Source organism: Alosa pseudoharengus, unplaced genomic scaffold (assembly GCF_046254945.1).
Source record: "Alosa pseudoharengus isolate Yale_2024_CS ecotype anadromous, Long Island Sound unplaced genomic scaffold, YU_APseudo_1.1 YU_APseudo_1.1_scf_21, whole genome shotgun sequence".
NCBI lineage: Eukaryota > Metazoa > Chordata > Actinopteri > Clupeiformes > Clupeidae > Alosa > Alosa pseudoharengus.
This window is the reverse complement of record NW_027468674.1, coordinates 18,438,284-18,463,283: the sequence shown is the minus strand read 5'-3', so window position 1 is coordinate 18,463,283 and position 25,000 is coordinate 18,438,284. Positions and strand designations below refer to the sequence as shown.

Genomic DNA, 25,000 nt, shown 5'->3' with positions numbered 1-25,000 from the left:
CCCATCAGCCCAAAGGATTACGGGGGGATCTGCCGGCTTTCGATTCTCTCTTTCCTCCCTACAGTTGTTTAAGTTTCAGGGCCTGGGGGCCAAGGTCTGCCTCTGAAGTTCTCCCTGAGAAGAAAAACATACTTGAGCCGCAGGAAATCGGAGAGGCCTGCAGACACGGCCGCGGGGAAGCCAAATTTGTACACAGTTTAACTGGGAAAAGCTGCTTAACATCTGCATCAGGGACCAGACACCCACGGCAAAGTGTACAATGACGTAATGCATGCTATAGGAAAAGAGAGAGAGAGAGAGAGAGAGAGAGAGAGAGAGAGAGAGAGAGAGAGAGAGAGAGAGAGAGCCGGAAGAGCCTGTAACCGACGTGTAAATGGCAGTCTACATCTTAGAGGCAGAGTCAGAATTAATCCTTTAACAGGGACAAGGAAATGGGCATGTTATTTTTTACCAGGCCTAATGCATGCCTGGCAAACCTTCTTCCAGGTATCGGCCAGATCATATTCAGTGTGAGATTATACACAGGCATCTGGCCCAGAAGGGGGGTAAAAAGGCACAGGCACAGGCACTGTCCAACAGTGTTACACTGCTTGGAATCAAACAATAGGCTCTGGTGGATTATGGGTAATTGACCTATTTTGACATGCATGGTGCAGCGGAAGACAAGAGACGTGCGCGTCCAATAAAAGAGCTTAACAGGAAGAAAGGGGGAAAAAACGTGTTTGGAGTTCATCGTTTCTCCTATTTACATCATGTTCATTTACATAAGAGTCACTGGGGGCCCTTCGTATCTCTAAAAAAAACAAAGAAAAGGATTGGGTGAGAAAGCGGGAAAGAAAGAGAGAAGCTAGCAGAACGAACGAGTCAGCCAAAAACAGCGATAGAGAAGTACAACAGGGAAAGAGAGTGAGGGCGAGAGGGAGAGAGTGGAGTATGTAAAGAGACTGACTGACAGGATGATAGAGTGCATGTTTGTTGTGAGTGTGAAAGTGAGACAAAGAGAGAGAGACAGAGAGTAAAGGAGAGAGAGAGAGAGATAGAGAGAGAGAGAGAGAAAGAAAGAGGGAGAGAGGGAGGTCAGGGGATGGAGATTGTTTCGGAGAACCGAGGCAGAACACTGTTTCCTTGGAGCCTCCGTCGGCCCATGCCACTGAGGCAGAAAGATCTTTGCGTGTGTGTGTGTGTGTGTGTGTGTGTGTGTGTGTTTTCATAATTGAATGTCTGCTCGCTCCTGTCCAGTGCAAGACTGAGATGCGCTAATAAAACACAAATGGGGGTTGTATTAAGAGAAAGCTTAACCACAAGCTGTCTCTACCCATGGCAATTTCAGTGGGACACACACAACTGAGCTCTTTTGTCCATTTTGGTCGCTGCCCAAGGAGAGACGTGGAGGGTTTGTGTAGGCAACAACAAAGACCAAAACTTAGAGACGCGGTCATTCAACTGAGGCAAAACATAATTTTCCAAAAGCCGAGGAACATAAAGCCTGCAAACTAACTTGTCTCTCGGCGGTGAGAGAAGAATCAGCAAACACCACCCTAAAGACTTTATGTTTTCCAACAAAAATCTAAAAGGTTCCTGATGAAAAGTACCTGGCCTAACCCTTCAACTTCAGCCACCCTATCAAGTCAGTTCTGGTTTGAACTCATTAAAAGATAAGACTTCGGGCTGTCTGAAGCCCGTGTTTTGGTGACCTTGCTGTGCAACCTGCATTGACTTACTGCAGAAACGAAACCGCACACTGTGAAAGATCAGATGCATGACCACGGGGAAGTGAAAAATTCAATTTTACACACACAGAGCGTGAACAACAGTCCTTGCATACTCTCCATAGAGCCATAACACGCGAATATATCTTCTAGGTCAACTTGAAAGATTTGATTTCAAGGCAAAAGCTATAGCACTATCCTGTGGTTAAGGTGGGCTTCTTGGGTTACTGGCATTCCCATGATCATTTATGGGAGGTCAGCTTTCTCTGTGCTAAGCCTACAATACCATTACTAAGCCTAACAGACAGACAACGAGTCTGGCCCAAGTTAGAGCTGGGAAGGAAAACAGAGAAGTCAAACGCAAACCCAAAGCAGGCCTTGCATGCCCAAACACTTTGTTTGACCAGCATTAATGAAACGTTAATGAAACGTTAATGAAACGTCTCTCTCACTGCCATTCCATGAGTCATCTGGCGTCTTCCCCAACCTTCATTCAAACAGGCCCCTCGGAGTGTGACCCGAGAGACCATTCAAGTGGCATTCAAGAGCGCAGGCTCCCGTGGGACTGAGCGTCCGGCTCTGTGCAAGTTTTCAAGGCAATTAAAACATTTCCTACTAAAAGCGCTGTCTCAATGCTAAGTGATTAAGTGATGGGGGGGGGGGGGACGTAGGCGACACAGACCGACTGGGAGGGCTGTGGTATCCCCACCACATCCTTACATGTTATTTAAACACAATAGAGTCTCCTCCTCCTCCTCTGCCGGACGGGAAACAGCTATGGGGTTTGACAGATTCACAGGAAATGGGAGAATCATATGGGCCGAAAACCTTTTGACCCATCAATTCCTGACTTATACGCGGCAAACAGTGTGTGTCGTCAGCAGTGGCCAAGGCCAACTGGCCAGATGTGTGTGTGTGTGTGTGTGTGTGTCATTCCAGTTTGCTGCAGCCAACACAGCTTTTATTACACAATTCTGAATAACGGAACATGTTTTAAATAGCACTGAGCTTGCTCGAAGGGCCACAAACCAATTACAGTGTAATGAATCGTTAACAAAGGGGGGGAAAAAAGACTCAAAGTGGCCTCGACTATTTATCTCACATATTCATCCCTCATACGGCTTTTCGCGTAATTACACAGTAAAATTGACAGAGTTGTTTTCGACTCTAATAGAGTCGATTCTGACTCTGTCATAGAGACCCATTGGTCCCACCCCACAGAGAGTAAATTTGACTCTTCTCCTAGAGCACATTTTTCAGAGTTAAATTTACTCTATAGAGAGTTGGAAAATCACCAAGATAAACTCCACAGGGAGTAAAGAAAAATCTACTCTATAAGCCAACAACTCTTTCCAGAGTCATCTTAACTCTTAATGGGGTAATCTTAGTTTACCTCTATTCACAGTTTATTCCCAGCTACTCTTGCTAGAGTCACCATTTTGCTTGTCTTTATTTACCCTTTATCAAGTTCTACAAAATCTGAAGGACATACAGACAAATTATTGAAAAAATATTTATTACAAAATATTAAGTTAATGTATCAATATACAATATAAAAAGTTTCAATTTTTTTTTTTCCTTTTGTAAATGCATGTACAACACATTTGGCATCAAATGGAACAAAGCCACTAAAACATAATATCAAGTTGTTGTTAGTGATACATTAGCTTACATACCAATTTTACTCACTCTACAGTCTGTACTGAAACATTCTAGCATCACCAACATGTTTAAGTCCACACATTCTAACAGTGAAGCTACACCAGGCGCGTAACTGAAGCGTTACGTTCGCATAGCGTCTGCTGCAACAATTAGCTGCCACTATAATCAATGGAGGTAGCTACAACAGACGTGATAGCGGCGCGTCCGTTCGAAAAAAATAGACCATTCATTTAAAATGAATGTTACACGTCGCGAACGGAACGCTTCAGTTATGCGCCTGGTGCAGCTCATACCTAAGGCATGATCCAATGGATGGGGCCTAGAAGAGATTTTCAAGATGACTTAAAGTATGATTCATTTCCTCAACACTGCTTATCACTCAACAAAACTGAATAGTTTCCTTAACCTGTATCTCATGTACAGCAGAATGCATAACAGGAACCACTGTATCAAAATCTACCGCCAAATCATTACTTCTGTGTTCACTACAGTTATTTTCCAAAACATGAACATTATTAACGCTATACTCATGTAACCTTTCCAAATGTTTTCTAAAAGCCAGAAAATGTCCCTGAAACACCCAGTCTCACCACACTTTAACCTGAGTGTTCTACCGGGACACAGCCCATGTGGTGATTCTGCTACCTGGATCCTTTTTTGTAGTTCGATGCTGGAGGAAGAAAGACCTTTACTCTGTTTAATAGTCTTCTCTTTGAACATAGTTGACCACCTCTCAAGAAGGTTCGCTGAAATCTCACCAAACAGTAACACAGTCTTGCTCTATCTGATCCATTACATCCACGAATCGAGAGAATGTTGCAAGCATATGAGGTGATTGAGGGTCATGGACCATTTTTTCTGACGATAATCAAACGTTCACCTTCAGCCGCACAACTTCTTCATCAGAAGAATGCTTCATTAGAGATACCGCCTCTCTCAGCTGTTCTTCATTCAGGACTGGCTCGGGCACATCTTCAGAAGCTGGTCCTCCATTATGTTCATTGTGTGCTGGACTTTGTGGTTCCTGAGGCTTTCCTCTGAATTGTTTTAATACGTCAGGCCAGGTACCCTGAACCGCTGGCTGGATCATAGAAATGTTCCTATAAAACAGTGTAAAGTAGGGTGAGTTCCAGCATTAAGGGGAAATCCAGCGATTTTCCAAATAGATCTCCATTTCTTGGGTCACTGAGTATGTAAAACGAAAACAATCGGTTTTACATAGCTCTAGTTGCTACAGCCAGCAGCTAAAGCGACTGTGCAGCTACAGCACTACACTCTGGGGTCATGAACATTGGGGCTCAGGAACATGCCCCTAGAGTGTAGCGCAGTAGCTTCCTGGCTGCAGCATCTCGAGCTAAGTGAATCCGATTGTTTTTTTGTTTTGTTTTTTCCCCCCTGTACCGACAGTTCTCGGTGACCTTGAGAAATGGAGATCAATGTGAAATTCAGTGCACTGTAAACAATGTATTTGATCTTAAACAGATTCATTACAATTTGTATGCAGAAATACTTATGAAATGGTTTCATTTCAAGTTCAATCATTTGATCAAAAAATACTGTTCATCTGGTGGTGGAGATGCAGGGATTTAAAGTCAAAAGTCAAGCACAGCATGACAAATCCACACACTCACATCTGTGCAAAATTATCTTTTTATATAGCTTTCGGTCATAGGCCTTTTTCAGGATTCCTGAAGAGGGTCTATGACCGAAATCTAGAACAAAAAGATCATTTTGCACAGATCTGAGTGTGGAATTTTTTTGAAAAAAGAAAAAAATACCTCAGTGTGGGTTTCAGTTTAGGTTACCTTTGTGTTAATGGGCAGCATAAAGATTTTACCAATATTTAACTAGGGAAAAAATGCCACTTACTTGCTCTACCCCATCATCTCCCTTGGGCTTATTTGGAGACAAGGCAGTGGTGTCATCTGAATCACATAATGCATCTACTACAAAGCAGAGGACAGAATAAATCAGTAATATAGTCATGTCCAGTACCTGTGACGGCTGTATGTCATGTAGTCTTTGATGGCTGAGATTTTTAAACACTAAATAGGCTCAAAGACGGACATAATCAACATCCACAAACCCCACAGAATGGCATTCCATCAAAACAATGTGTTGCAACTGCTTTTGATATAGTCACAAAACTTGTACCAAGTTTTAACTACATTCCATATTACAACTCACCATCATCTTCTGCAGGCTTCAGCTTTAATACACCACAATTTGGATCCTTCACCACATCTTCAGACACATAGTTGTCAATCTTCTGTACCAAACTCATACATTTTAGCCCAGCTTGGTGTTTGGCTTCAATATCAAATTTCATAAACACTAAAATAAAAATTAACAGAACATTACAAAAAAAAAACTGACAATAGACTTAAACAATGCAACAATTGAATAAATCAATACCTTGGTTAAAGAAATCCTCTAGAGTGGTATCAGTTTCCACCATTTTAATGTATCTGGTCTGCCTGGTATTTTCACCAACATCCTGAGAAAACATAAAATCAAACATTCAGACAAAATCAACACTACTTTTAAAACACTTTCTTAAAACAAACCAGGTAACAACTATCTCAGTGACACTGACTAAACTAGTAAATGTGGCACGTGCACCTGTTGGCACTTTGCATTGAACATGTGTCTTCTTTGCTATCAATGATGCACATTCAGCAATCAGCACATGTCCTTGATAGTAAATTAATGCAGCTAGTTCTGAAATAACCAACTAGTGAAGGCCAAATTCATGCTTATGGATGCCTGTTTTACGTGAAACAAGCTTTTTGGTAGAGCATGAACTTTAAGCTAATTTGCCCTATTAATGACCGTTAATGTTAAGTAGCTAACAACAGTAACTGTTACCTCATTAAGCTAACCGTAGCCTTTATTTGATATCTGATTTGCATTATGCTAAGCTGCCAATGAGAGCTACGTTGGCTGATAGGCTAACCAAGTCAATGTTGACCATTAAAGACGATTATACTGGTATCATATTTGGTTGAGTAAATATTAACATGATAAAAAAAACGTATAGCATTGTACAATACAGGAGCACGAATTGACATGTACCTCATGTTACACAGAGGTAACGTTAACTTTCAACCTTCGTTAGCAGTTAACTTAACGTTAACGTTAGCCCCTGAAGGTCAACACATTTCAGAATGATATCTTGACCATACATTTACGTTAAGTTACACTCCTCTTTCGCGTCACCGCTTATCGTTTATCATTTTCGAGGCATACTACGGAACATGTGAAATAAATCTCTAGTAAGTGTATTTTATATGAACATCTACTCACCTTCAACTGCAGTTCAGAGAGATTCTAACCAGGCTCCGTCGCGTCGCTGCATTCTCTCAAATGGAAGGAAGTGGGTGATAGGCTACTAACGTTCGTCTCTGACCTGAGATGCCCGAGGGCACGTTCCGCCAGTTAGTAATTTGCCTGAGCCCTTACACACTTGCATGTAACAAACATACAATAATAATAATAATAATAATATTATAATGTTTGTTCGCTTTGACTATTCTTTGTGAACAGCTATAGGCTTGATAACAGAAACTCCGTTTATAGCCTGGTTTATGGGTGAGAGCTTAGCAGTATTTGCCTATTTTACTGTAGCACATGCTAGCCTACAAACTTCCAAGTATTTTTTTAGTAGCCTAGTCCAGAAAAAAAATCTTAAAGCTACCGAATGACTTTGGAATAAACCAGAAGAAAACACTTTCTTTTATGAATAATATCCAAATAATAATTAGGCAAACATCTCCCAAGAAATTTCTAAAATGGCGTCCAAATAAGAAAATGGGGTGGATGATTAACTCTTGTGATTTTAACTCTGTTGTTTAACTAATATGCCAGAGTACATTTTACTCCAACTGTAGTAAATGTAACTCTATTAGAGTCAATAACAGTCTACTCTGTCATTTTAACTCTTGGAATTTTACTGTGTACTCAACATGGCGGAAAACAATCAATTAATCCATTTTTTTTCCTGGCCGTGGCGCGTTGATTTAATCTCTAGCATGCCGATCTGAACCGGCCACAGAGATCATGACCGAGAGAAAACGAGAAGCAGGCCCCACTGACCGTGATTAAACATGCTGACCACAACCAGAGCCGCTTGACTGTAAGAGAGCCCCGGTGGGACCGGGGCAGTATAACTAAGCCCATGTGGAGTTTGTAGAGCTAGCTGAGGGATAAGCACTGTGTACAGAGATTTAGGCCTTTCACAGCATGTTTGAGCTAACAGAGCCTTAATTCAAATGCTGGGCAGTGCAGAGTCTACAGTCTAACCGAAGCTTGCTTAACTAGATGTACCGCAAAGTGGTACAAAATATGACCCGCCGCTCAGTCCTGCATATTCTCTCCGCAAAAATAAATCACGCTTGTCAATTTGTTCTCCATATCCTACTCCATCCCCTATTCTTGCAACCTTTTGTGTACGCAAATGAGTGTGTGTGTTTGCTTTTGTGTATTGCTTCTTTGTGCTTGTGCTTTTGCTTGTGTGTGTGTGTGAGGGGGGGTAATGGGGTGTGTATATGTGTGTGTGTGTGTGTGTGTGTGTGTGTGTGTGTGTGTGTGTGTGTGTGTGTGTGTGTGTGTGTGTGTGTGTGTGTGTGTGTGTGCGTGTGTGTGTGTGTGTGTGTGTGTCTGTGTGTGCGCGTGTCTGCTTGCTTGCATGTGTGTGTGTGTATTCACTTGTGAGTAAGTGTGTGGGTGTAATGGGGTGGGTGTGTGTGTGCCTGCTTGCCTGCATGTGTGTTTTTATGTGTGTGCGTGTTTGTGTGGGCGTGTTTGTGTGTGTGTGTGTTTGTGTTTATGTGCGTGCGTGTGTGTGTGTGTGTGTGTGTGTGCGTGTGTGTGTGTGCATGTACCACATGATGCCATTTGTTCATGCCCACAAAGTCAGGGAAAGCAAACAAGACTAAGCTCATTTCAGTGTTAAGTGTCAATAAAATGTAGTAGTTAGAACACTGCATCAGTGTTCACGTCTATTACAGCGCTACTGTGAGATGTTTTCCTGTCCAGTTGGCCATGTTATACATGCTTTACAACAGCAGATATACAGCAGTTGAAGTGAGAAACCTCTTAAGTTTAATAACCTGGCAAATGCTTTTGGCCCAAAGTCCAATCCAGTGTAGCTCAGCATCTTTTTGGAACTTAATAGTTTAATTTGGGCCCAGATTGGCCAAATCCTACTCTCCACACCAAATAGTCTACCTTCAGCATCGTAGGCCTATATCATCGCTACATAATAAAGATGAGATACAGGAATGCGCGGTGATAGTCATGAATGGAGAGTGGTGATAATCATGAATGGCGTGCTGTGGGTAAGTCTGTCTGTCCCTCTGAGACTGTTTCCTCAGCAGAGGCTGGCCCGGGCATCTCAGGATAGGGTAGCGATCCCCCCCCCCCCTCCAGCCGAGGCGGGCCAATCAGCCTCAACTCTAATGGGAGCCGACAGCTACAGAAATGAGCACTTCTCCCTTCATTGCTCGCACACGAGCCCTCCCCCACAACACACACATGCTCACACACACCACACACACACACACACACACACACATTCTCTCTCTGGTCTCATCGCTACACAAAGGGTGAGTCCCACGTTTAGGTGCAACAGTGCTCTGATATACAGGCTCACAGACACAGACACACACACACACACACACACACACACACACACACACACACACACACACACACACACACACACACACACACACACACACACACACACACACACACACACACAGGTTTTATAAGGTGAGTATGAACCTTGGGAGTTGCTCTTAAATCATGTGGGTCATAAATCCTATGACATGAGTAACAGTGATTATGGTGGGTAAAACACCCCCAGTTTAAGTCCAGGATATTTCCTGAGTTAAGATCATCATCTGTCATGTATAACCTGATCATGTCTAACATACTACCTTTGATAATGATTGAATTATAAACCATGTGGCCAATGATATCTGATGCCAACAACTGAAGGTGTAAGCCTAATAGGTTGTTTAATGAGTAGTGTCTACGTTCTTTGACTGCCCTGCACTTACACTGGGGCATATTCAAGTCATAGTCTCACTACTTTACATAGGCCATAACCATCACATGCTTGCACGAGATGCAAACAGCATTCTTCTGTCGGAAATCATGAAGTGCCACAATCATCTGGCTGATATCCACTGTAGGTTACTCCTGAATTGCTCAATTTGTATTGAAGGCTTAAAATAGCCCTGTCGTTTCTTTTCATTCTTTCCCTGCATTTGTTTATGTTTGTCTGGATGTTGGGACAGTAGCCTAAGTAGACCGTCGCCTTGGTAGCCTACACCCACTTTCAGATTTCAGACTTGCAAACTCAATCCATTTTGCATAGCCTATGTCTAATAAATGTGCTATAGGCAGCAGAGTTCCCATTGACTACTTTTAGGCTAAACTCTTTTGGACCATCGTTTCAAATGGATAATGGTTAAATACCACACACCAACAGGCTTCCCTCATCAGTTATAAAGCAATGGTATTAATCTGACGAATAGGTTTCTGTTCGTGTATTAGGGCACAGAGTTAGATTTGTAGAACACAGAGAGTTAAACCAACTGCCCCCGTTAACTCACGAGAGCACCACCACGGATCTCATGAGCGGAGTTCACTGACCTGCTGGTAATTCGCGTCCTCCGGCAAGAACGTGTGATCGACTGGCTGAAACCTCAAGTTGATATGGGGGAAATTATGGAGCCAATACGTCCACCATGGTGCAATGTAATCTACCCGTGCCGTTGACATCCCTGCCCCGATAAAATTGTTGCAAGTGAGACTGAAAAAGATTCACTTCCCTTGTAGAGAGCGGACAACCAGAGTCCGCTTAACCTGATGGTTCTTTCCCTCTTCTCAAACAAAAGAATTGCATTGAAAAAAATCCAAGCGATACGACTTAATTGCTACAAGCTAAAGGTAGGAGAAGAAGCGGTGGCTCCCTCAGTTAAGATATCCAAACGTGGTAGTTGTAGATCAAAATGAACTTGTCTTATTGCCCGATATATTCCTTTGAGGTAGAGCCATTCTTCTGCTGGTCTGGCAGTCATTCACCCACAGACGGATCCACGCGGAGTCGCGTCAAGAGCATGGGGGCGCGCTTGAATCAGGGACACGGGACAGTGTTTTGCGAAATGAAGGAAACGGGAGCGGAACGATCCGAAAAGACCTTCGGATTAGAACATCATGATTGGCTGCCTTCAGGGAGCATGAGGTCTACATACATCCAGTGGCAAAAAAAGACTTCTCGGTTCTCGTATGCGCATACAATAAAGACTTCGTTAAAGACGTGCATGTGGGCTAATTAGCGTATCTTAATGCAATGAACCTTTTGATCCACTGAAGTAGTCGACCCCACGTTTAACCAGTTTTCAACGTGCCGCAACGCTGCCATCTGCTGTACAACGGATAGAATCGCATTCACGCGCTGAGAAAATATAAATTTGGGCGACTGGTACCCGAATTTGAAGGCTTACAATTTAGAGCACTGATAGGCCTACACACGGATATAACAAGACATGTATTTCAATTACACTATTTAGTGCCTACAGTGCTGGGGGGCCCAGGGCTCAGTTTTAAGTCACTATGTTCTCCACCCCTGATAACTGAATGGGGCCCCTCAGTCAAAATAACACACCCTTTATGTGATGTGTCTTAATAGGGCCCCTCAATGATAAACCACTAGTTGGTTATGCTATTTACCCGATATCTGAATAGTGCCCCTCAGTCAAATAAGATGGGGTATGTCTCATGTCTGAATGAGGCTCCTCAGTATGTGATATGTCTTGGGGCCCCTCAATCAGATATGGGGTCCTGTAGACCATTGGTTCCCAAAGTGGGGGTCGCGGGACGCCGAGGGGTGGGTCGCGAAATGATTTCCATAAATCAAATAAATTTGGGAAAAATAAAAGAGCTTTTATGTCACTTGACCGCACTTTAAAGACAGATTTTAATTCCAAGACGCTTGCTGAGTTCTGGATTTCAGTCGAAAGGGAATATCCACAGCTATTTAAGGCCGCGATGGACGTACTGACGCCGTTTGGCTCCACATACCTGTGCGAAAAGACTTTCTCTGCACTGACATATATTTAAAAACAAATACAGATCGCGTCTAAATGTGAAGGATGATCTGTGGCCGTCTCCACAATTAAACCAAGAATGGACTTGCTGTGTTCCGCGCATAGTGCGCATCCATCTCATTAGATGAGATTAATGCTGAAACATAGTTGCCAGTCGCAGCAACAATGTAAATATGTTTACAACAGTTTGTGGATATTACCCTGACTGAGATATTCTTCTGTTAAAATGGAAATTAAAGTAATGTTTTAAAGTTAAGTTTGCACGACGGCAATAATGTGCACTCATGTTACATGGATATTATTTTTTGACTAAGGTATTCTGCTTTTATCATATAGTAAATTTCTATATGAAAAATCATAACAGGCTGCTCTGTTCTTTTGTGTTGTCGTTAAGCCCGTGTTTGGATAAGCCTAGTGCGTATGGCCGGTGCGCACATTTTATTTTATTTTTTGAGTCACATCCAGGGATAGTGGGGGTCGCCAGTCTCTGGCACGGTTATTTTGGGGGTCGCGGGTTGAAAAGTTTGGGAACCCCTGCTGTAGACTACTCTAGCCGTTTTAACTGGGTGTAAGAAGTAAATCCTGTGTTTAGAATTATACACTTTAATTTAACCTGCATAGCCTACCTCTACTTTTATGGTGTTGGAATTAAATAGATGTGCACTCGAAATCCAGATTTAGCATGTATTAATTATGCTTTCTGACCTACATGTTAGTTGTGTTTAAATCCTGTTCAGATACATATGAATGAATAACAAAAAAGTAGTTATTGTGCCATTCTCTCAACTTGTGTACTGGCACCGAATTGTTGAAAACACAACTTGCGTTTGTGATGTTCCCTTTTTTGTTACACAACATGTGTTGAAATAACACAACTTGCGTTGTTTAACACATCTGTCGACAAAATGTTAAGCCTCCAAAAAGTGTTTGTCAAACCGGTTCCTTTGAAACGTTGCTTTGTGTGGTTACTGTCCATGAGCCGATATGTAATATTGTGTTTGCTTTATTCAGCTTTCATGCATGCAACTATTTGCTTTCTGTATGGGGTCATGCTTACCTTCTTGCAGGTTTAGCTAAAATGTTCAAATTACCACAATCTTGTATGCCCTGTTTGCTAGGCCATCCACCCCTTTTGCACTCACATCAGCAGACAATGTATTAACTCAATAAGCCCAGCAGTGACCTTTCCCAAAGGCCTCTCTAGAAAACCTGTTCACTCAAGTTGCAGGTGCCATTTCATCAGTTGCTGGTGGTTCAAGAACTACAGAACTGGTCAAAAAACACCCACCTTCACAACCAATCCCACATTATCCAGTGTTTCTACAGAACTGTTTTGACTAAAGTAAGCGAGCAAGATGGTCATCAGCAGACACCACACAGCATTTAAAACTGCAGTTGGCAAGTCTGATAGATTGATGGGACTTGGCCAACATATTGAATGTTAACTCTCATGCGCCTTCCTCACTACCACTGAGCACCCTCTCATCGAGTTCGTGCTCGTCAGTGCGCACCAGACTGATTGAGTCAGATTTCACACAGCCCTGCTCTGACTGGACCAGAAGAACCGGGAGCTGTGGATTTTTGCAAAACAAATAACAGGCTCTAGGTGGAGGTAGAAGTGCAGGTTTTTTTTTCTAAAACCGGCTGATTTATGTTGTTCTGTCGGAGCATAGTGTCGGTTTCAGTGAATATGATCAAAACAATCTTGCAAAATGCAGCTTTAAAACAAATGTGTCGTCCCTGGACACAGAGATCTGTTAATAAACAATGCAAGTTGAGCTGTTTAACACGCATTCATTTTAAGAGTGCATTAAATCACATTTGTCAGTGAGCCAAGGGATGGCCAGACAGAGATGCTTTGTATTTGAACTACCGTGTGATGTTTACTGATTCCTGTACATATCTTAAGTCTATAGCTAGACTTTATCAGAACTTCAACAACATAGATATCCAATGGGAAAATAAAAAGCTTTGAGTCCAGGACTGGACTTACTCCATATAGAGGGGTACCAGACCTCAGACAATCATGGTCAAAAATCATTAATTTCATTTTTTCTCAATTTTTATTACAATTTCCATCTTTGTACAAGTGAGACATCTACTTCAGCTCCTTCACAGCCAGGCCTACAAGGGAAAGAGGGAGGACAGAATGAGTGATCACAATCAGGACTCCAAGCAGTACCAATACCATCACAGGTCAGGTTCACATCAAACTCTTTGGAATATGAAATTTCAGATAGACGGGGATGAACCACAGTATTGCTGCACAACATGCATTCTCATAAAAGTCCAAGTGTTTCAACCAAGGATATCTTACAAAACTACCAATAAAAAGCTGGATGGAAATCAAAGGGCTGTACTACAAAGCTAGGTAACATCAGGACTACTTAACTGATCTCGATGACGGCAATTTAAGTATCTATTGTTTCATGTTCAAGTGACATGTTTTTGAGATCAGTTGTCACGCCTGCAGTTTTGCTTGATAAGCCAGCAACCTTGCTTCATAGTACACCTCATTTCTATGGACCTTCTATAAAATCTTCAAGGGCCCAAAGGAAAACACATGGCACTCCGTAGGAAGCCAGCACAAAAAAAAAATTGAGCAATTCACACTATACAGCATCAATGGATTTAAAACATAAAAACTGTGTGTTGGTGGACCGGTGGAACTAAGGTTTCTGGGAGAGACAAAACTTAGCACTTGGTCCATGCAATAGTCTAGCAAGCGTGTAATACACAATGGGCACAGAAGCTAGCCCACAATGTTTGGACATCTTGCACATTTGTGTTTTTTTTTTCCCCCATCTCCTCTTGATCGAGTACATGGCTATTTGGGTATCAGACTGCACAAGTGTGCAGTTTTAAGGGTACGGTAACTAATGTGTTCATTCATTTGCAGTCCATTCTTTTATGTGAACGACTAGTACAGTAATGCTTCCTCTAATGACTTTTAATCAGATGCACAAAGATAACTCAGGCCATTACAGTCACATGACAAATGAGGAAAACAGGGTGGGGAAAAAAAATCCACTACAACAGTTACTGAGGGCCACGATTCACAGGCCATGAATGTATGAGCAAAGAAATTCACACACTGCATGACCTTTCAGCTTAGTTGGCACAAGCTCTACTGCAGCAAGTCCAGAAACAAACATCCCCTGTCCATCTCCACCTCTCTATGCAGTCGTGGTGAGGGCCTTACCTGGGGGAAGAGACTGCTTCAGCTTCTCTGCCTTCTCCTTGTCTGTGATGACCAATGTGTACAGGTACCTGCTGCAGCGGACCTTGAACTTCACATTGTCCTTGTTCTTCTTGATTTTGACGGCTATAAAATAAGACAAAAATAATTAAACACATTGGTACAGAGTAGTTGAGGCAGAATGACCACTTCCAGGTGAGCAAGGGACCACAGCACCTACCCTGTTCAATAATGCATAAACAAGCATTACGACCCGAGTCATGTCTACGGAAACATTTAAAATCCTCCGTCTACAACACGTTTAACACCTTCTCATGACTAACAAACAAGGTCAGACAGCTTTTGTCGTGCTTGAAAAACTAAGAATCAACACGTGCATAATCCCACTTAAACATTTTTACTTTAACATTCACTTAAAATATGTTTTCCAACATAGCTAGACTCAGCAAACATTGCTCAACAAATAAAACACAAACCACTCCATAGTTATCAGGAGTCAGACTAGCAGCATCAAGGACCATGTATAAACGGTATGCAGCTAACCATGTGATCACATAGCAGTGGTCAATGGGCAGCGATGCTCTGCATCAACACCACAATTACTGCACCACCCATCACAAACACACCAACTTACAAAATGCTACTTCACACTCAATTAGATGAAAATTGATTTCAAGTCGTATCTTGTCATGAATGTGCAACACATTTGTCTGATAAGACTAATATTCCAATAGACTACCTAACCTCCTCACACACAATCCTACGGCACTGTGGAACACATACCAAACACCACTTCTCTAAGACATTCAGTATCTTTCATCCATACACAAGGAAGCCAACAAAAAACAGCACAAAAAAACAAAAGTTTAACAAAGATAACAAAGTTTACAAAAAAAGCTATGCGTGTTGGTGGACCGGTGGAACTAAGGTTTCTGGGAGAGACAAAACTTAGCACTTGGTCCATGCAATAGTCTAGCAAGCGTGTAATACACAATGGGCACAGAAGCTAGCCCACAATGTTTGGACATCTTGCATGTGTGTGTGTTTGGGGAGTCATTCAGACTTACACATAACAGTGCAGACATTTATAAACTACCTGAAACTACCACAAACACACTTTTCTATCTTTCAATCTTTAGCATTCACCAGGGCCTTGTCAATCATAGAGGCTCAATACAGGCAAATGACTTACATTTGGCATCCTTCCTCCTTGCTGTGAGCAGGAAATCCTTGATTTCTTCAATTTTGCGTGGCTGTTGAGGAAGAGACCATTGAAGTTAGCCACCACAAAGAAAATCCCAACTTCATCCAGCATTAACTTAGCTGACAATTGGTTGATGTAACAAAAATTCTATGAAAAAACATTTGCACTTGGTCCATCCCTACTGTTGCAAACATGTGAATGCACTTTTGCCACGAGAGAGAGAGTCAAGTGCCAGAGCAGCCTCCATTAACCAAGTCCTGCATCCTTCTATTAGACTAATGTTACTGGTTAGCGAGACCCAAATCTTGCAATTGAATGGCTTGTTTGTGCTGTAACGTGTAACTTTACTAATACTAAAACTCATGCAAAAAATTCTCATTTATATTATATAGTTTTAGTTTAGAACAAATGCTTATATCCTACAAGAGTAAACATTAGACTTCACTATCTGAAACGACACGGATCTGGTCATGCTGCTGAACGTTAACATCACTTGACTACAACTCACATGCTAATACCAAGTTAGCTGGCCTGCTCGTATATACTGCGAGGTTTGTCTAACTAAACTGTAGTCACCTGCGCACACAATTGAAACGATCCAGATCTCATTTACGGGTTTTACCTATTATACTGTATCTTGTACACGCATACAGACACCACACATTGGTGAATAACTAGCTGGCTAGGTACTTACCATCTTTGCTCAGATGGCTGACTGTATGCTGCGGACAGGGGAGACATAAACATATTTAATTATCATGAGCTTACAAATCTATAATTCACCAATAACATATCGAGTCGCAAGGTAGACATTTCATAATTCATCTTGTTAAGTTGTATTGCTAATAGAAAACACGATGCAATAAGATTTAAGTTGGATTCTTGTTGTATAAAAAAAAATATTCCTTACACAGTCGGCAAGCGAGGGGGGAAAAGGGGCGGAACTTCCGTTACGGAAGGCTTTATATGTTAGTACGGCATGGCCAAAGGGACAATTTTATTTGCCATCGCATCTCCAAAAGTCCGACATCTGGTGGTCTGGTGCCAGCACTGCAATGTGAGAATATTGAAATTGGATTCACTGTTGGTTTCTATGTATCCATGCATGCACATAGTTAGCCTAAAGAGTGTTGTGTATTACAACAAATTATGTCATTATGTTAATCATGCCAAAATAAAGCCTCATTTTAAAAATGTTAAGTACAATTTCAATTTCTGCTGGTGGAAACATACAAAGACAGAGATTTGTTTAACTACATGTACCGCAGAGCGGTACAAAATATGACCGCCGCCCAGTCCGTCACATTTTTTCCACAAAAAGAAATCACGCTGAAAGGCCTATATGATTCTAACTGTCTCACTAAATTGCATTATCCACACTCAATTCTCACTGGTATCTGCTAGACAACAAGTACCAAAACATGATTAGTTCATAGATTTCACATGTAAAATTAATTTTATACAACCCCACCTCCATCTTGCCTATTCATAATTCTGAGAAATTCTTGATTGTTTGTGTTGTATTTATGTTATGTGTGTGGGTGTGTGTGTGTGTGAGTGTGTGTGTGTGTGTGTGTGTGTGTGTGTGTGTGTGTGTGCGTGCTTGTGTGTGTGCCTGCGTATGTGCCTGTGCATGCAAGCGTACATATGTCTACTGTGTGAGTATGTGTCATACGTATGATTACTGTGAATGTATGTGTGTGTGTGTGTGTGTATCTGTTTGTGCACATGTGTGCACATGAAATGGGTTAACATGACCCCTGGAGGCAAACATACGGAAAAAAATGGTCATCCTAGGCCCTACAGTTCTCAAGATATTCACAGAAAACTGTGTCTGCCCTACCCTCCTTTCGGGGGGTCCAGTCCAGCGGGGGGGCTACAGATCAAAACGAAAAACGATGGTTCCATGCTATCCATGTGGGGTTACATGCCCACCAAGTTTCGTGTACCCCGGTCTTTCAGTGTCCCGGGACGCATTGATGGAAATTTGGGCATGCGAAAAAGAAAAAAAAAAGAAAAAAAAAAATTCTGACTAAACCTATATGACCGTCGCTTCGCTGCGCGGCGGTCATAATAAGTGAACGTAGGGGGGTGCTGTGGCGCAACAGGCTATACAGAGGCCATACCAGGTACGGGTCCAAGTGCCCACAGGGACCCAAGTTCAAATCCGACCTGCGTTCATTTCCTGATACCACCCCTATCTCTCTCTCTCCCACATCTTATCAATCTTCACTGTCCTATCCAAATAAAGGCAAAAAGCCCAAATAAAAAGAATAAGTGAACATTAGGTCTTCTGCTGTCAACTCAACATGACAGAAGTCTATTGCAATCTTCTGGCAGAAAATGTCCTCAAGCTATGACACTACGTGGATAATTCCTTTGGGGGCAAGTGTAAAACAGACAAAAGTCGAGCTGGTACATGTTATGGTTATGGTATTTAGCAGACGCTTTTGTCCAAAGCGACTTACATGCACACAGTGGTCTACGTGATAAGCAGGAATATGCAGTAGGCCTATACCCAAAATCACCAGTATACCCACTTAAAATAGGCAAGGATAAGTTTTAACATTTGGGGTTGATCACAGTATACCTACTACAGCTAACAAGACTATCACAGTATATCCACTACTACATAACTACACCACATGCACATTATAATAGTTATAATTAGCAGTAAACAGTTTTTAAAAAGTTGTTAATTACACTCCCCCCCCCCCCCCCATTTTGAGTTTTTGCTCGAAATTGCATACCGCCTACTAACAATACCCTGTTTCCACATACTTTGACTTATATTCAAGTGCCTGACTTCTTTTGAAAGCAGAGGGCTGGTAGATTATTTTGGTACCAATAGATTGACTGTGTGATGAACTGTCAGAGAGTGGCAAAGGGTAGAATGATTTTTTTAGGCGGTTTTGCACATCTCTGGAAATGACATTCTGCCCTCAGTCATTTATTTTGTCTTGGAAACACAACTGAGGCCCACTACCAGGTCTTGTGAATCTGTATCTCAAAGTAGATCAATATAGAATGAAATATGAGTACTTTAGACCATTATTTGCCAAGATATGCTCATGCGTTTTGTAAAATGCCCTATGGAAACTCCCCATAGGACGTTTGGCTATACCCAAAATGCATACTGACAATAAAATGCTTACTTTGTGGCAACCTCTTGGTGTAGAAGCATAATCCTGGTCTCAAATGAAAGGTAACACTTTGAGGTTTGTTGTAGACTATTTGGAATGTATGTCAGGGGACTACACAAAATATGGAATGATTACACAAAAGTCTCTATTTTTGCATTTTCTTTGTTGGTTCAATGGGTGTGTATAAGATGGACTATGCATCTGTACAACTAATATTGGATAAAACAACATGAATGTTTTTATGGATGGATATCTACTTATTGCTAAGGAATATACACTGCAGCTAGAAAGTGGGGCACCAAAGGTGGAGGGGGCATTTTTGATAAAAATGTAATTGAGACATAGTAAGATTAATCTGACAATGTAAAGCACTATACAGACTGTACATGAAAAATGTTGTCATATGGATTCCTAAGAGTTTTTAAATGGGTGTATAATAGTACTATGCTACATAGAAATATGGTGCATACAATTCATTTAGAATGTTGGGGGGAGTTGGGGGGCACTGCAATTGTCCCGCCTGCGGGACACCCGCAGTGTAAACTTAAGCCTGCATTAAGCAAATTAGTAATAATAACAGTAAAATCAATGCAATATATTTAATATCAATAATGCAAAATAAACAGAAACCATTTATATGCAAACCTATAACTCTAAAAATAATTAATTAGGTCATAAGCTGAACAGATAGTAGTTAGATTTCTCAAGCTTTTAGACCCCTCTTGAAAGACCCAAAGCTATCACAGGAATGCAGAACATAGGACTTTTCAGAGAAAAACAATTACATCATATCCACAGATCCTTTTCCCATGCATCTTTAAGAGGAAATGTCTGTTGGGGGCATGTCCTGTTCTAAATGACTAATGACTAAATGACTGACTGATAAAATTCTAATTAGCATTTTTGCATCTACTCTCTGAAGACAAGGCTGGCATATTTTGCATGGGTAAGAGGCTTATCTAATCATTTCTGTTTAACAAACAAACAATTATTGTGGCCGATAACACCTTGCATTCCAAATGACTTGTTGACAAAATGTTCCATTTGCTCAGGCAAATAACACTAAATTGATTTTCCATGACACGTGCTGCTGTTGTTTGTTGGTAGCTCAATGCAGTTATGGTAAGAAAATGAATTATTAATAGAGTATAACCTTGGCATAGGTCTTACTAAGGACTTTAACCTAGTTCTGTTTTGAATAAGTGACCATTTCTGCTCTGGCTTTGTACAGTCATGATGTAGGCATACAGTGGCATTTTTTATTTTTAAATAGCCAATCATTTATTTTAGTGTCTGTGATAAATCTTCCAGTTCTTAGCTATGGTCCTTTAGGTGGCAAATAATTGCTGCCGTAAATTTCTCCTTGCGACAGTGCTGGCATTGTCGCAAAAGGACTATCGTCAGTCCTGACGAGCAGATAGCCTGCTAGGTTGACATGCAAGCTCAGCAACCACGCTCCTGACCAAGCGATTGGTTTTCCAAAGACAACAACGTAAACCGACGATCTGAAGGGCGGACATGTCCATCGGATACAAAAGAGTTATGAATGTTTTGTCCTCTATGCCTTTTATCTGAAACTGGAGGAACACTGAGGCAAGAGAGAGCGAATCTTGTGGTTTTGCGTCAGGGGGTGCGTCACGCTACTCGCCTTCTGGGATGCGTAAGCAGCAAACAACAACGGAGCTCGCTTTATTATGCATTTGTTTTCCCAGCACTACCGAATCGTCGGCGACCGTAACAGGCTCAGGGTGCGCTCGTGTAGATTTTGGGATTACACATGGCACCGACCTCGCCTTTGTTGGTGTAATTTTCGAGGCGGAGTACTCAAGTAAGGAAGTGGGATGTGGCCTGCCTGCATTTCATGTGGCTGGCTGAAATGTGGAAATTATAAAAACAGCGCTTCAGAACGGCTGCATGATCATAATTTGGTTCTCAAACACAATCTTCATTTGAGGCAGCTCTGACTGATATCTTAGTACGACTTCGGAGACATGTCGCGAAGTCTGTTTGGATTCATTCTTACAGTATGTGAATTATAGCTAGCGAGCTTGATGTCCACTCCCATACGGACGATCCATTGAAACATTTGAGTCAACAGTTACAATGTCGACGCAGCATCGCATGATGGACACCTCGCTGGCACTGGAGAGACTGGAGATCACCGGTTCCGTGGGCAACCGAGGAACTTGTGTGCCCGGATCTGTGATGAGGGAGAAGACCGTACAGGCGACCGCTCACACTCACCTGAATGGATGCGTGCCACTAACACATCAGGTGGCTGGTCATAAGTATGGTGTAGACAAAGTAGGTCAGTAGACTAAAGCTATTTCACCACACATCATGTCTGCCAACTACGGGTAATTGCATAACGTATGTGGGCTGTGGTTTTGTTTAGATATAAAAATCTAGCTATGAAGTAGCTGTCAACCACGCTTGGCCACCTCATGTTCCTCAGCTGTAGGCTACACTAAAAGGCGAATAGGTTCTCACTCTCTCTTTCTTTCTGTGTATAAATTGGACTGTTATTAATTGCAGTCATAGAACAACATGTTGCTGTGACAATATGCTGACACCTGTCACCTTTGTGATCGACCTAACTGTTTTGCAAGCCTGTGTGTGAAGAATATCGAGCAGCTTTTGCTTGTAGGCTACTACATCTCATTTGGATTTGGATCCCAGCATCAGTGATGTAGGATTAGGCTTCATGTTATCTCACAAAAACATTAGTATGTCATGTTTGAAGATGCTGTTGGTCGCTTTTTACAACACTGCTGATAAAGAAGCATATTCATGGGTCCAGTGAGTGGCAGCAAGGTTTTGTTAGGTTATGGCCGGTCATGATGGCTTACGTGATTTGGTCTGTTTACGTGTTATGGTCCGCAGCCTACCCTTGCCTGTAGCGAGGTTAGCTCATGGGCAGGGTACTGTGTGTGGGAGCGGTGTCCTGTGAGCTCCGAGAGGGCTCTAAGACTTGACCTCTGCTCAGATTAAATACTAATGCTGCTGGGAGCATTTCAGTGAAAGCAAGGCACTGTACTGAAGCCTGGGCAGTTCTAAGCAGCACGCACACACACACACACACACACAAACACACAAACATTCTCTACACATTAGAGTCCATAATCTGCAAACAGAAATAAGAAGAGTAAATTAAGAGAGAGAGAGTGAGTAAGTGAGTGAGTGTGTTTGTATGTGTAAGATTGTGGAGGAGTTGCAGAAAAACAGCTGTTCAGTAGTTTTTGCAGTGACCGAAAAGTCCCTTTACCCAGTCTACGTAATTGGATTAAAGGCCTAATGTGATGACATCAGTACCAAAAATGTCATATGTCAGATTAGTCGGGGCACTCAGCTAAATAGTAAATAGATTAGTCAGAAGTGTAACAAAACATTCTGCAGCACATGACAATGAAGAGCTTGTGGACTGTACAGTCTGTGATGTAATCCTCCAGACTGTGTGTGTGTGTGTGCGTGTGCGTGTGTGCGTGCACGCATGTGTGTGTTCCAGCAGGACTTTATCTGCTATGTGGATTCAGTCTGTTTCTTAGATAACATCTGGACGTGTTGGTGTGGTTTGTTTTTTCCCACCACTTTCTACTCGTATGCTTGCATTAGTTGGATCAAACATGTGCATGCAAATGTCCAAAAGGTCATGGCCTCATGAAGATTATGCTGTATTGGGTGTTTCCATACACTTGTTCAGCAGTTCTTCCAAGAACTATGGCTCAGCGTACTAATGTGTATTTGTAGTTGTACGACTAACATTTCACCACCAGAGGAAGTAGTTTAATTTGTATAATCAACTGATGTAATGTCAGGTCAAAGTACAAACCTACACACCCCGTAACCTTAATGTTATATGACCTAGCCAATGCAGGGAAATATGCATAGGCCTATATCACTCCGTCATAGAATCAGTAGTCAAGCCCTTATTACAAGTAGCTTAAACCAGTGTTTCCCAAACTTTTTTTCTGGGGACCCACTTTTTAAAAATGACAGACCATCGCAACCCATTTTACTTCAAATCTACCCTGCAACCACCAATATTGTTTTAGGCCACAGGTTCTCCAACTTTTCTATGCCTTCCCCAACCATACATTGCTATAGGATCTAGATAGATAGATCATGCGTTGAACACGGTTGAGTTGCATTTTGAGCACCATCAACGTGAGAAGTTGGAAATGACTACTGAAAAGATACGTTTTAATGCGCATCCGAGAGTTTGGGGAAATTCTCGCATGTTGCGCAGTCGTCATTCGTCAGCATTTAAGCTGTTCCTGTATTTCTAAAAAAAAAATCTTGTAGGCTACGTTGCGTTGCAGACAAATGGGTCCATAACACTGTGGACGTCAATTCCGATGTAAACAGCAAATAACTCAAGTCGTTATATTGTATTGTTGTATTATATTATATAGTCGTTATATCAGAACAAGAGGCTTTTGCGCAATATAGCCGGAAGAATGCGCCTTTACTTTGGAGTTAGCGAGGTAGAAAACGAGAGGAACAGTGTGTAAAATGTCCATTTAAATTGTAGCCTAATATAATGCACTGTTGTGCATTTTAAATCAGAAATAAGAATGTGAGGAGTTGCTATTAACTTTAAAGATTGCATCTACAATCTAAACTATCTACATGCAAATTGAATGGCCTTATGTCCGGTCTATGGATGTCTGTTTTAGTTGACAGCACGGTCACTAGATTTTAATCAGTAAAGTTGAGGAGCTGGGATCTGTTAATGTTCGTGCAAATAGGCGGATTCATGTCCCGTGTAGTTTGTAACTGCGAGGTACATGGCAGGCGCCCCACAGAACGGTTTCCTTTTGAGAGGTAGATATCCATGCTCTGGCACCCCCTCTGCGATGCGTTCGTCCCCCAGTTCCATGCGCCAGTTTCATGAGCTTTTATGACAAAACCGTGACTGTGGTAGTTAACAATCTACATCCTAATAGAAAACTGTTAGCTTTCCTGGTATCAAATGACAAATGGTATCAGTTAGGCCTATAACACAACATAAATTGGGCTGGCGACCCAAATAAAATCTCCTGCGACCCACCCGTGGGTCGCGACCCAGACTTTGGGAAACACTGGCTTAAACCATAATAACAAGTTGTAATAGCCATAGTAACAAGTGGCTGTTAATATTTGAAAGGCTTTAGGCCTAAAACGTTATTAGTCATGTCATTTAATGCAAATGTTAGCCTAAACAGAGAGGGTTAAAGCGGAGCTTTGGCCTAAATGTTATTCCAATCAGGCATATGGTTGCCTGATCTATTTTGGTCTATATTCTAGATTAAACCACCACATTTACACCTCACTGTCAAACCCTGGATGAGAACTAGAGTGTGGCCTCTAAACAAACATTATTAAGGCTTGCAGACTCTTAACAATGTGTGCGTGTGTGTGTGTGTGTGTTACCTGGATACAGGAATTCTGCAACATCCGGATGGGACTGTCTTGAAGCAGCTTCAGCCTCCTCCGCGAGGGCCAAGAGAGATGCAGTTCTACAGCATGGTAACCACTCACCCCCACCCACTCCTACACACACACACACACACACACACACACACACACACCGCCCTGCTCCACCACCTCATTACGAGTTGACATTTTTCACTCAGGGATTTATTTAGCTGAAGTGCCCATTCACAGGGATACACTCCACAAGTGGGAGTGCGTTTATTTGTTGTGTACATGCTTTTGTGTTTGTGTGTGAGTCTCCAAGGGTTGCATCCAAAGTGGTGTGTGTGTGTGTGTGTGTGTGTGTGTGTGTGTGTGTGTGTGTGTGTGTGTGTGTGTGTGTGTGTGTGTGTGTGTGTGTGTGTGTGTGTGTGTGTGTGTGTGTGTGTGTGTGTGTGTGTGTGTGTGTCTGCGCGCGCGTGTCTGTGTGCGTGTGTGCAAGCGGCTTTATAAAGCAGGACCTTTGTCCAAAGCAACTGACTATGCAGTTAAAAAAAATAGAGCAACTG

General features: G+C 42.0%; 3 protein-coding genes and 1 long non-coding RNA gene across 4 annotated transcripts in view; 1 reads left to right on the top strand and 3 right to left on the bottom strand.

The window, feature by feature from the left end:
* The window catches only part of ttyh2 (tweety family member 2), a 92,634-nt gene extending 81,955 nt beyond the window's left edge, over nt 1-10,679 (bottom strand). Inside the window, exon 1 of the mRNA XM_076298052.1 lies at nt 10,035-10,679. Coding sequence (XP_076154167.1) covers nt 10,035-10,163 — 129 coding nt within the window. The 5' untranslated portion in view covers nt 10,164-10,679. The remainder of the gene's footprint in view (nt 1-10,034) is intronic.
* On the bottom strand, nt 3,468-7,275 carry LOC143137745 (uncharacterized). The gene is made up of 5 exons (XR_012990080.1): nt 6,678-7,275; nt 5,787-5,868; nt 5,559-5,705; nt 5,241-5,317; nt 3,468-4,471 (listed from the first exon to the last, which is right to left on the bottom strand). It is a non-coding gene; the product is annotated as an uncharacterized LOC143137745 (long non-coding RNA).
* A 2,856-nt stretch (nt 10,680-13,535) lies between the features above and the next one.
* rpl38 (ribosomal protein L38) lies at nt 13,536-16,870 on the bottom strand. Its single transcript, XM_076298051.1, has 5 exons — nt 16,805-16,870; nt 16,589-16,616; nt 15,883-15,943; nt 14,694-14,816; nt 13,536-13,615 (listed from the first exon to the last, which is right to left on the bottom strand). The coding sequence occupies exons 2-5, from the start codon at nt 16,589-16,591 to the stop codon at nt 13,590-13,592; spliced, it is 213 nt and encodes a 70-aa protein (XP_076154166.1). The 5' UTR covers nt 16,592-16,616; nt 16,805-16,870; the 3' UTR covers nt 13,536-13,589.
* Nucleotides 16,871-20,457: 3,587 nt separating this feature from the next.
* The window catches only part of ipmkb (inositol polyphosphate multikinase b), a 19,700-nt gene continuing 15,157 nt past the window's right edge, over nt 20,458-25,000 (top strand). Inside the window, exons 1-2 of the mRNA XM_076298050.1 lie at nt 20,458-21,345; nt 24,460-24,545. Coding sequence (XP_076154165.1) covers nt 21,141-21,345; nt 24,460-24,545 — 291 coding nt within the window. The 5' untranslated portion in view covers nt 20,458-21,140. The remainder of the gene's footprint in view (nt 21,346-24,459; nt 24,546-25,000) is intronic.

Bases quoted from the DNA above. Each gene is read 5' to 3' on its own strand.
- rpl38 (XM_076298051.1), bottom strand. The intron at 14,817-15,882 runs GTAAGTCATTTG...CTTATTTTATAG, and splicing joins AAGGAGGAAGGATGCCAAAT to CCGTCAAAATCAAGAAGAAC. The intron at 13,616-14,693 runs GTAAGGCCCTCA...TTTCCCTTGTAG, and splicing joins GAAGCAGTCTCTTCCCCCAG to GCCTGGCTGTGAAGGAGCTG.